Source organism: Mastigoproctus giganteus, chromosome 6, assembly GCF_048544385.1.
Source record: "Mastigoproctus giganteus isolate SK-2022 chromosome 6, ASM4854438v1, whole genome shotgun sequence".
Lineage (NCBI taxonomy): Eukaryota > Metazoa > Arthropoda > Arachnida > Uropygi > Thelyphonidae > Mastigoproctus > Mastigoproctus giganteus.
This window is the reverse complement of record NC_143580.1, coordinates 43,751,415-43,763,541: the sequence shown is the minus strand read 5'-3', so window position 1 is coordinate 43,763,541 and position 12,127 is coordinate 43,751,415. Positions and strand designations below refer to the sequence as shown.

At 33.6% G+C, this 12,127-nt stretch overlaps 1 protein-coding gene across 1 annotated transcript in view; it reads right to left on the bottom strand.

Moving 5' to 3' along the window:
* The window catches only part of MED14 (mediator complex subunit 14), a 306,818-nt gene that overhangs the window by 245,520 nt on the left and 49,171 nt on the right, over positions 1-12,127 (bottom strand). Inside the window, exons 3-4 of the mRNA XM_090375928.1 lie at positions 11,895-12,027; positions 5,267-5,361 (exon numbers count right to left, since the gene is read on the bottom strand). Of these exons, the coding sequence (XP_090232054.1) occupies positions 5,267-5,361; positions 11,895-12,027 (228 nt within the window). The remainder of the gene's footprint in view (positions 1-5,266; positions 5,362-11,894; positions 12,028-12,127) is intronic.

Here is a 12,127-nt window from a genome sequence, read left to right as displayed (position 1 = left end):
AAATTTAGAACTTAAATGGTGGCCAAGAGGATAAAAACAAGAATACAACAATTATAAATTAATTTATTCTGGAAGTAAAATTCAATGCAATGAAGGAGTAACAATAGTTTTAGAACTGGTAAAAGAAAGTTTAATTGGCTGGGAAGCAATATTATAAGTAGAGGCATGTGGATAAAATTTAAGATAGTAGTTAGTGTCATATGCAAAGAAATTTATCTGTGCATATGGCCCAAATGAAAGCTAAAAAAAAAAAAAATCAATATATATATATTTATATATAGTTATTATAGTAAAAGCACAATAAGTACTATATAGAGACTGAACATGTATATGAACACAACAATATACAACTTACAGTAGACCATAAGGCCAAACCCTGGAAATAAACATATAATTAGTAATAAAATATAAATATATAATACAATGATGAGTATGTAGTTAACTATTGATGTAGAGATACATTGAAAGGGACTTTTTCAAGGCTAACCCTCTCAATATATCCTACCAATAATTAACGGAGCTATCTGTTTCTGATTACTATCTGCCTGTTTATCAGTGTCCAAATCTTAAACTTAATTTTGTTATAATTTAGTAGCAAACAGGCAAGATAACATTTAGCCCGACAGATACCTTCGAAACGAATATATAGAAAAAGGAAATAAGAAAAAAGAAGGCCAACTATAATTTTCAATTTCTGTTGTGGTATTATTTTTTATTTATACAAAAGCAGGCTATAGCTAACATTAGGAGAAAGGAAGTGAGGATAAGTATAGTAATAGTACCTCAATTTCCCTCAAATTACTCTAATAGATCTTGAGGTATGAAAAATTAGGATTAGATATTAAAAAATGAAAAGTAAAGAAAAAAGCATTTATATAATTGTACATGGGATTTAACCGGAAGCGTAACTACCCAACCCTTTAAGTAAGGGATCCTGGTATGTCTATAAGAAGACACCTTATGGTGTTAAATAGATAAAGATAATGATGAAATATAGAATAATATAGAAAATTAGAGGAATGGCTAATTCCTAATACCCAATTACTAGCTGATTTATCATAAATTATCCCATTACACAAAATGGTATATGTTCTATACCGAACAAATAATAAAATAAAGAATAGATAATTTAGAATGACCAAGAAATAAGTCAGTAGTTAACAATTGCTTACCACATTGAACTGTTCTACACGAAAGAATGATTTGAACTGTTCTACCACATTGAACTGTTCTACATTCTTTAGAAGTGCAATTCCTTTTACATCGGTTCTACCCAAAATTATCTTTCGATGCGTTTACAACAATACAAGGCATCTGTGAGGGCGAAAAGGACAGGTGCATCTGAACTTTCCTTTCACGCCATTCAGGAGAACCACATTTTTCTGTTTAATGAAGCTAAAGTAATTAATTCACAGAAAGAATACATAAAACTGTTAATAGTTGAAACAACTGCTTCATCACTTGAAATGAAATTAAACTGTTGTTCTATAAATGTACGGAGACCATATACTATTTTGGACACGTGGACCTTCATGCACATGTGTGAATAGCATGATTCACATTGGTTAACGGAAGTCTTGTCGTGATGCACCTATTTTTAAAATATAAGAGAGTGGATATTGTTTTTAACTCGTTACTTCTTGTGAGCACGGTTTACGACTGAAATACATGGTCATATATTAAGAAGTTCAACCTTAGAATATTTTAATACGGTTTTAATTGAATAAAGTTTTAACACATTTTGACAATTGTCTTCTCTTTCTGGTCTACCAATGCTAATGGGTTTAGTCTGGGGTAAGTGGATGTACATTGGCTGTGCTTGGCTCTTCCTTGGTGGTGGCGGGCAGACTATGTGAATTGAAGACAAGTTTAGTTTTTTATATAATATCATATAATTCAATAATCCTTCAATAGGGATATGATCACGGTTTTAAAGATTTTATATTACATTAATCGGATTAGTTTGATGTGGGCATCGGGTCAAGATTTCCTACAATAAAGGTATGATATCAATCTTATATTTAAACAATCATTAAACAAGGTATTATTAGAACTTTGTTTTACAGAGTCCAAGTAATCTTTAAACAAGCTCTAAAAAAAATAAAAAAATATAGACATCAAATATAGACAACTATGTATGACATTTCAAATTACCAATTATAAGATTTAAGTGGGAGGGAATACTTTTGCTTTGGACCTCAGACAGAACAAATGCAATTTCTGATTCTATTGAAGAACCAATTTCAAAAGGCTATTGAAGACAGCTGCATTTAAGAGCAGGGCAAGTTTTTGATGAATTTTATTCAAATTATTTTCTATATCAAACTCATGAGTAACACTTCAAAAGTAGATAACTAGATCAGTTAAACAAAATTTTCCTTTTATAAAAACCATGCTGTTTTCGTCAAAATATCATTTCTGTCTAGATGCCCCTATATTGCATTTGTAAAGTCTCTGTGATTTTTACTACCACTGAAGTCAGACTGAATGGTCTGCAGTTACTCGCAATACATTGGCATTTCCTCACCCAGACAAATCTTCTGGCGCCTCAGTAGCCAGGTGGGCAGGAGCAGCAGTGCATAGCACACGCTTCTTGATTAGACCGGGGTTCAAGCCCATGACCACCAAATACGAAGGATGTGGAAAGGTCAGGGAATGACCACCGCATATCCCCGGAGCAATATGGCCTTAGTTGCTAATGCTCCTAAAAACCAAATAACAACAACAACAAATCTTTTCCCGAGTCCAGTGATGTCCTCATAATTAACCTAAATGTTCCTCACTGCCTCCTTCATAATTATTAGGTATATGCCATCAACTCCAGAAACCTTACTGGCCTTTTAAGTTTTAAATTTTTTCTAACAGACAATCATCTAATTTCAATATGACTAATTTCATACTGTTTAACTTCATTTGCAGTTTATCCCTGCCATGAAAGGTCTTTCATCTGCAGCATCAGCTGGATTATCTGCATGCAACTTTCCATTATCCATTCTATAATGTGAAGTAGCTGTTCAATTCAACTTTCCCATATGCATTCCACAATGGTCTGATCTGATTAACTTTTTCCTTCTTTGTAAATACATAAGTGGAAAACTCCTTGTTCCCATTCTGTGCTCTCTTAGCCAGTAAATTTTTTATTATTTTTTTTTTTCTGATGGCAAATGCTAAGTGAGCTTTGCTTCCTTGTGTTCAGTCTCATTTTAATTGAGCAGCAATTAAAAACCCAGGTGCAGTTCAAAGATATCCAAATGTTTGTTATGTTTGTTATTTGGTTTTTAGGAACATTAGCAACTAAGGCCATATTGCTCCGGGGATATGCGGTGGTCATTCCCTGACCTTTCCACATCCTCCGTATTTGGTGGTCACAGGCTCTAACCCCGGTCTAATCAAGAAGCGTGTGCTACGCACTGCCACTCCTGCCCACCTGGCTACGGAGGCGCCATATCCAACATGAAAAGAAACATTGTTAAAGTTCACAAACTGCCAACAGGAATGGACTGTCAAACAGTAAAAGCATTTCAGGACTTTTAGATAGGGAGACAAATTGACTAAAAAAAGAATTAATTGTCTTTTTAATAATTTTTTAAATAATAGTGTGATTTCTTTACACTTTTTTAAAATAAAGTGCTTCCTGATTTATGAAGTAATTAACAGGTGGGGTACTATTTCAACATAGTTTATTGATAAATTGAAATAGTTCTATAACACTATTCTGCATTAGGTTTTACAGTTGACCATCTGGGGACACTGTTATCCTCCAGTGAGGGTGCTTGGGCTTAGATTCTTTAGAAATGACTACTTCTGTCCATGTAATTAACCAAAAGTAACTAATATCACTTTTAATCTGATAATATCACCCAGTAGATGAATCAGTTATCTATTAAAAATTCAAAGCACTGCTGTGATCAGTAGGCTGTATTAGCAAACGTGTCATGCAGTGAATGAATGCACTGAATCTAAATGAGCAGCCAAGCTTTCACTTTGAAGTTTTCTACTGCTTGGCTGCTTGTTTATATTCAATGCATTTGTTCTAAAATTCGTAATAAAAGACTTTATTTCACTGTTCAAAGGTTACTAACACAGACTATCTGATGTTTGATGGCAGAACCAAATAATTTCAAAAAGTCACGGTAGTGCCTTGAATTTTTAATGGATACAATTACTGGGTGATGTTATCTGATTAAAAGAAGTATTAGCTACTTTTGGTTAACTACGTGGAAAAAAGTACTCACTTCTAGAGCTTAAGCCTCGTCATCATCACTGAGGCAACAACAATGTCCCCTCACAGTTAACAGTAAAACCTAATTCAGAATAGCATTTACTATTTTACTTTATTTTATTATACATAATAATAGAAAAAAAATTGGCAGAGACTAGCGTCATTCATTCAGCCATATAATGACACATCCACAGAAAAAGAAAAATTTCCTTCATAAGAAACCAATTTTTTACATTCAGGTAATGTGCTACAAGAACTGAGTGGAGATCTTACAAAATTTTGGTACAACTCTTGCTCAATGCAGGTTTCTTCAAGTATATGATAAGCAAGGACAAGTGTGCACTACTTGATGAGTATAACTACTTTCATATATACATTTAATAATTAATACCATGAAGAAATTTATTAATGCACAGTTATAGATATTTCTGTCATTTGCCTCATTTCTAAAATTCATTGTGCACAATACATCTAGTTGTTTGTGGAATGTGCAAACTTTTCATATCTAGAAGTGGAAATTCTGAATGTTTTCAATGATTTAACTTTATATTACTTTCTAGCTCAAAGAAATAACTTTCGTAACAATAAGATTAAAAAATACAATGTCTCCTCAAAGACATCATGCTTTTCAAAATGAGCTTTCTTTCTAACATTTTTGACATTTTCAGATAATCATAAAGAAAAATAAACAGAACGAAGAGGAATGTTATATAGGACAAAATCACCTATAGCATTATGTGAAAAGAAAGCTTATTTTGAAAAGCATGATATCTTTGAGAAGACATTGTATTTTTAAATCTTATTGATATGAAAGTTGTTTTAAGAATTTTGTGCAATCACTACCTGAAGAACATATCTACTTTCACATACATATTTAATAATTAATACCTTGTATAAATTATTATGCACAGTTAAATTATGTTGCATTTGAAAATATTTCTGTTTGTAAAGTAATTAATTTTATAAATAAATGTTTAATTTTCAATAAGTGCTCAGAAAACTACTAATACAACTAAATTAGTCATTATATGAAAATATTCTTACCTGGCATGAACAAGCGTTTCACGGGACATCATGGCTAATACATCAGCCATTTCAACAAAAAACATAGATTGCTTGTCCAAGAAAGCCATAATAGCCTAGATATGGGCAGAAAAAATACATATCAGAATAAACACTGATTTGTGAAGATGGGAAAAATTTCACACAAATAAAAAAAAATCTTTGAAAAGTGTTTCAAATCTGAACAACAGACAAAACCATTATGCACCAGTCATAAAGAAGTTGCTAATTACAAGATTCTTTTTGATAACAATTTTTAACCAACCCAAATAACCCATATTAAATTTATTTTTGTTTTAGACATTCTTAGACTGGGTTGCAATCTCCCCAAGGGGATGAGAGGGGAGAGATGAGATTTTTTTAAATGTTATCTTTAAATTTAAATTAAAGTTAAAATTTGTTTATTTCCAATGAAACAATTTTATTTTATAAAATTGTAAGATTCTATCACTGTTTTATTTGATATATAGACTGAAATTTAATTATTAAAAGTAAGTTGTACATTTATTTCTTGCCCAACTCTAGCCCAAATTAAATCGTTAATTTTATTTCATTGGGGAATGGGGTTACGCATCGTCATTTTGTATGGGTTGCAGAATCACAAAGATTGAGACCCCCTGCTTTATGTGTAGTAGGAAGGTGGCTAGTTCACCAGTACCTCAAGAGATTCTTAATTTCATAAATTACACATGATACTTTATATAGCAATACAAGGTCTGTTCAAAAAAGTATCAAACTGCTATGATACTGAAAATAAGCATACTTATAGGGTGGGTGACTTCATTCCCTTTGAAATAGTTCCTTCTGAGGTAATGCAATGGTTAGCCCAATATTTACCCACTCTTGGAAGAACGTCTGGAGAGCCAATTTTTAAATCACTGAAAGCTTACCAAGCATGTTACTCTTTACTATTTGTATATCATCAGATCAATGTCCTTTCATGGTTTTTCAATTTAGGAAATTAAAAAAAAAAAAAAAAAAAAGTACATGGAGCCATATCTAATGAATCAAATGTTCTAGACTTGAGAGATTCCATGTTTGGCCAAAATACTGCAAAAGTAGTGATGAATGCAAAAGCACATTATCACTGTGAAGGAACCAGTCTTTGGAGTCCACTTTTAACAGTCTTTTTTTTTTTTCTCATAACTACATTATGAAGCCATCTCAGAACTTCAATATAGAACTCTTTATTAACTGTTTGCCCCTCTGGAGCCTATCTCTGGTGAAAAAAGCCCTCACAGTCAAAAAATTCCTTTATTTTGCTGTGTACCTGCCATAATTTTTGGGTCTGGGGAGCTTCCAGTGGTGTAACTGATGTTTAGATATCTCATATTTAGTAAACCAATGTTTCATCTCCAGTTAGGGTACATTTCAAAAACATCTCAAACATTAGCTGCATGTTCAAGCAAATTGGAAGCAACTTGCTGACAGTGTTCACACTGCTCCTATGCTAGATAAATAAATACCACAACACAAACTATGCAGAAACACAATTCATTTCAATGTTTTTGTTAAAACGGAATGACCCAATCTGATGAAGATACAAGTTTCTTCAGTGATTTCGCAGTTAATGTTCTGTTATTTCATACCAAAGTTCATGCTTAAAACATAATTTTATCATTTGTTGAAGTTGAGAGTCATCCAGATTGTGTATCACATTCAACAGACTTCCCTTCCCTGTGCCCTTTGAAATGATTGTGCCATTCAAAAAACTTATAAATGGCTTATCGCAGTCATATGTATTTTAAGATCAAATGTTTCACTTGCAGTTTTTCCTAATTTTAAAGCAAAATTTAGGGCATGCACATGTTCAATACGATGAGATACGAAAACATGTCTTCTTTATCAGCTGACAATAACAGATGTCACAAGCAAATGAACAGCTTACTGCTGGTAAAGACGAGATGTCTAAACAAATTATGCTTTGTTGCATCTGTTGTATCAACTTTAAACAGCGAGTATAATCCAGATACTTTCTGCATGGACCTTGTACACCTTTTGTATGTAGTTACAGTATCTCTTGTATGATAAGTATATCACTACCTATTAACTGATGAGTAAATATATATGGAAACTAATGCCACACTGGTTTTTAGATGTGTCCCAACCATGTTTATAAAAATTCCTTTAAATAAAGTCTTAACTTCATCCCCAAACTTCCATATAAAGCATTCTTTTATTATCAAAAATTAACTTTATATGTACAAGAGAACATTTCACCAACACTGTGTCAAGTAGTCCACCATTTGCAATAAAATTTAATATTTTGTAAATATTTTCCTTGGATATTCAGAAAACAAGCATACAAAAACTGCACTTCTCTCCTTAAAATTAAAGTTTTTCCATGAATTCATTTTGTTTCAAAAGAAAACAAGAATTCAATTAATAATTTAACTTATGTGGAAGGTTTATGTGCACTCACAAAATGGCATTTGCATTTCCTTTTATTTTTCAACTTTTGAAGTCTATAGTCGGTTGATGTAAACATATTTCAGAAAGTAAGTACAGGTGAAACCAGTTATAACGCAATGTTCAGGGTCCAAAGAATCACACTGCGATATGTGGAATCATGTTAGAAAATTCTAGCCATTTTTCAGCATTCACACTTCATATGTACTATCACTGTTGCTCGTTTCTTTTTTTGTGCAATAATTGCACGAAAAAAAGACTACACCTAAGAAAAATCACACAAAAAAATAACAGAAATAATATGCAATTTTGCACTGTTTCAATCTTTTATTGATGCACTGTACAATAAAGTATTTAAAAAAAACGATATTCATTTTGTAAATATACATATTCATGTGTAAATATTCACATAACAAAACACAATAAACACAATAAACACTTTTTGTCACAAAAACAAATGAATACTCACAAAAACTGCTTTACTACATGGTTGTATTGACTGTTATGTTCGTATTTTGAAATTAACAAACAGTTGAAAATTAAGGAGAAAAAGAAAAACTTAATGCAGTGCATGTTGTTCCAACTAAGCAGATATTAGTGAACAAACATTGCACATTTTAGTCTTTACTTTTAGTCTTTCATATTTTAAAAAAAACTGTATCAAACTGTTTCATGACATCTCTGTTTCTTGTTAACAATTTCAATAAGGCATTTTAACTGTAAAATTGAAAGAGAATCTACCTTTTCTGTTTCAAGAAATTTAAGTCCAGTTTTCAACCAGCAAGCACCTCTGCAATACAAGTCAACAAGTACAGTTACAAGTTGTTTATATATGAAAATCAAAGGATAATGTGTATCGCGGATTTGCGTTAAACTGAAAATATCGCCATGCGTTCACAAGAAATCCAAAATGCTGATCTTTTGTGATTAAAAACATGTTTCAAATGACAAAAATTAGGAGCCATGCTTGCATTGCGTTATAGGCAGAATTGCATTTTAACAGGTTTCAGCTGTATTGAAAAGTCTGCCCACTTTGTATATGACTAATGGTGCCATGTCAATTTGATGTAAGATAATTCTATGTAGACAATTTGGTTATTACTGTTGTTTTTATTTATACATCACATTAACATCTCGGGCCATTCTGCACCATATGTAATACACTGCCACTTTATTAGATACGCCCCTGCTGTGTGCACACACATGGTTTGTCCCACAATGTTGCAAGTCACATGACCACAGTTGTGGATAAAAATGCAGCAGAACAGCTTTTCTAGTATCAGTTAAGCGTAAAAACCGTAGGAAGAATGGGGAAAAGGAGTGATCTAATGGACTTGGAACGTGGCATGGTAGTAGGTGCAAGACGTGCTGGACAAAGCATCTCTGAAACGGCAGTTCTCCTGAACTTTTCATGCACCACAGTTTCAAGGGTGAGAATGGTGCAATGAACAGAAAACATCCTCTCAACGGCACTCCTGTGGAAGAAAATCGATTGTTGATGAGAGAGGTCAGAGGAGGATGGCTAGAATTGTGCAAGCAAACAGACAGGCCAAAATGTCGCACATCACGTCAGAATACAACCTTGGTGCGCAGAACAAGGTATCGCAACGGAACACTAGTCGCACTTTGTCGCGAATGGGCTACAACAGCCAAATCACGTACCTTTGTTATCAATGAAAAACAAGAGAGCACACCTCCTGTGGGCACAGCAACATCAGCACTGGACTATCGAGGATTGGAAAACAGTTGCTTTGTCTGACAAGTCGAAGTTCCTGGTGCATCATGTTGATGGAAGGCTCAGAATTTGGCAAAAACAACATGGATCCATGGACCCATCATGTCTGACAACTACTGTGCAAGGTGGTGGGGGCAGTGTTATGGTGTGGGGAATGTTTTCTTGGCACACGCTGGGTCCATTGATACCCATAGATTCACATCTGCATGCCACATCGTACCTAAACATCGTTGCTGAACAAGTGCATCCGTTCATGTTGACAGTTTATCCTCAGTCATGGTTACTCCCAGCAGGATAATGCGCCAGTGATCAAAGCCTGAATCACTATCAAATGGTTCCAGGAACATGACAATGACTTTTCTTTGCTGCAGTGGATCTCACATATCTCAATCCTATTGAACATCTTTGGGATGAGCTGGAAAGGGCTGTTCGCTGCAGGCCTACACCTCCATCGAATCTCAAGGAACTGCGTGACACACTCGTGTCTGCACGGTACTCCATTCCTGCACATTTTCAGCATCTTGTTCAATCCATGTCTAGATGAATTCAGGCTGTTTTGAAGGCTAAAGGAGGCTCAAAACACTACTAGGTAGATGTACCAAATAAAGTGGCAGCACAGTGTATGTCTGTACAATGTGTTTGTTCACAGGCCAATCTCATGAGGTATGGACTGAAAAACTCAGGAAAAACCACACTTCTGTAGGAGATCAGATACCCACAGTCCCAACTAAGAGGCCTTTAAGAATTCCTCCAGTCTCTAATAAGCTTTTAAACTTTCAAACCTCTTTAAAAAAGCAGTAATTTGTGAAACCAATTACTGTCACTGGAAAAAAAAAAAAAAAAAAAACATGCTTCTGATTTCCTACGTTGATGATTTAAAGATATGGAAAGTTCTAGACCATCAGGTGAGGCAGTCAACTACTATCTTAATAATTCTAAAGTTATAAAAACTGCTGTGTTTCTTTAGGCCTCCATATTAATATCTCAAAATCACATATTTATTGACAGACATCATTGGGTAAAAAGTCAGTGTATAAGGATCTTGGCATACATTTAAATTCAAAACTTCTATTCAGATTATCTAAAAATTAGAAAACCTAAAGTCTATCTTTTATAAAATTGTGGCTTCTCTGCCAACATCCCATCCACATTTCAGATAGGGGCATTCTGATAAAATACATTGCAGTTTGCCTTCTCTCTTCCACATAAGAAAATATTCTGCTGAATATTTTCTTATGTGGGCCAATCTCAAATGCATTTTACAGCACACAAGGTCTCTTCAATACAAGAAAATCTTAAATGGGCACTGATCATTAATGATGAGTAAGCTAAATGTTAATGGCATTCCTCCTCTTGTTTAGACACAACAGGGCACAAATTCAAGTTGAGGAATGATGGTTGCAGGATAGATATGCAAAAGTTTACCTTCAGCCAGTGGGTGGTTGATTGCTGGAACAGGCTTCCATCAGTTTCTGTTGTGGAAGTGGGTGGATTAAATAAATTCAAGAAAGAACTAGACAAATTCTTGGAGGGTATGGATGGGTAAAGTGTGTAGTTGTTTTTTTTGGCTGATGCTATAAGCTTGCTTTCTTGCTTCATTTGCCACTACTACTATTACTAAAGACAATCCAAGGCAAGTCTTTGGCTGTTTTTTGCAAGCTGTATATTGTTGCTGTTGGGCTGCCCCTGCCATCTGAAAAGAAACTGGAAAGACATGCATCACCAGATTAATGGCTTCTCTCATTACACTTGTAAACATACTAAGCCCTTGATAGATTTTTCCCATATCTATCAATTGGGCTTATGAGGGCTCATAACAATGACCCATTCAAATTTCTTGATAAAAAATTTTGGGATGAGATTTTACTCTATATTCCTAGTGGCTCACACTCCAATTAGTTTTTTGCAAATGGTGAGATACTCCTACTGGCTTTACTTGCCTTCTTGTGAATAAGTTCTGCAAACATTATTCAGTATTGTTTTATTTTGTTGTGTAATATATGCTGTGTGATCTACTACAGAGAAATATGTTCACAGGCTAAAAAATCAGGAATAACTTAGAAAGAGGGAGCCCCATACAATGCAGATCAACTAACTACAGTCCCTAACAAAGTGATCTTGAAGAATTCCTCTTTAAGAATTACACAATGAACAGTAAAATGATATTTATTTTCTGATGTATACTGCATTCAGTAAAGGTTGTCCACTCCCTCGAATTAAATCACAAAATATTTTATTAAAGGAAATAAGCTTCTTTCTTGTAAAATGTTTACATAACAATTAGTGACTTAACTTCAAACTGGCATCAAACAATATTTTGAGTGATACTGTAAATAAGTAGACAATCATCACATTTCACAATAAAAAAAAATTAAACTTGAATTCTTTTTCTCACTAATAATTTGGCATACAAATTTAATCTTAAAAGAATTAATCACATAATTATATTAAACAAAGTAAACTTACAGCACATTTTTCAACCTTAGATGCACTTGCAGCCCATTTTACAAGAGCTAACAATCTCACAAACAACTGTCTTGTACGACTAGCAAATTGCACAATTTCAATTTTTCTTTCCATATCTGTTTTCCGAGGTAAGCTGTTTATAGAAATTTCAATATTAATAAAAACTTAACAAAAAGTATGTTTAATCTAAAATAGCAACATAGTTCAACCTGCATAACTGTGTTAAGTCACTT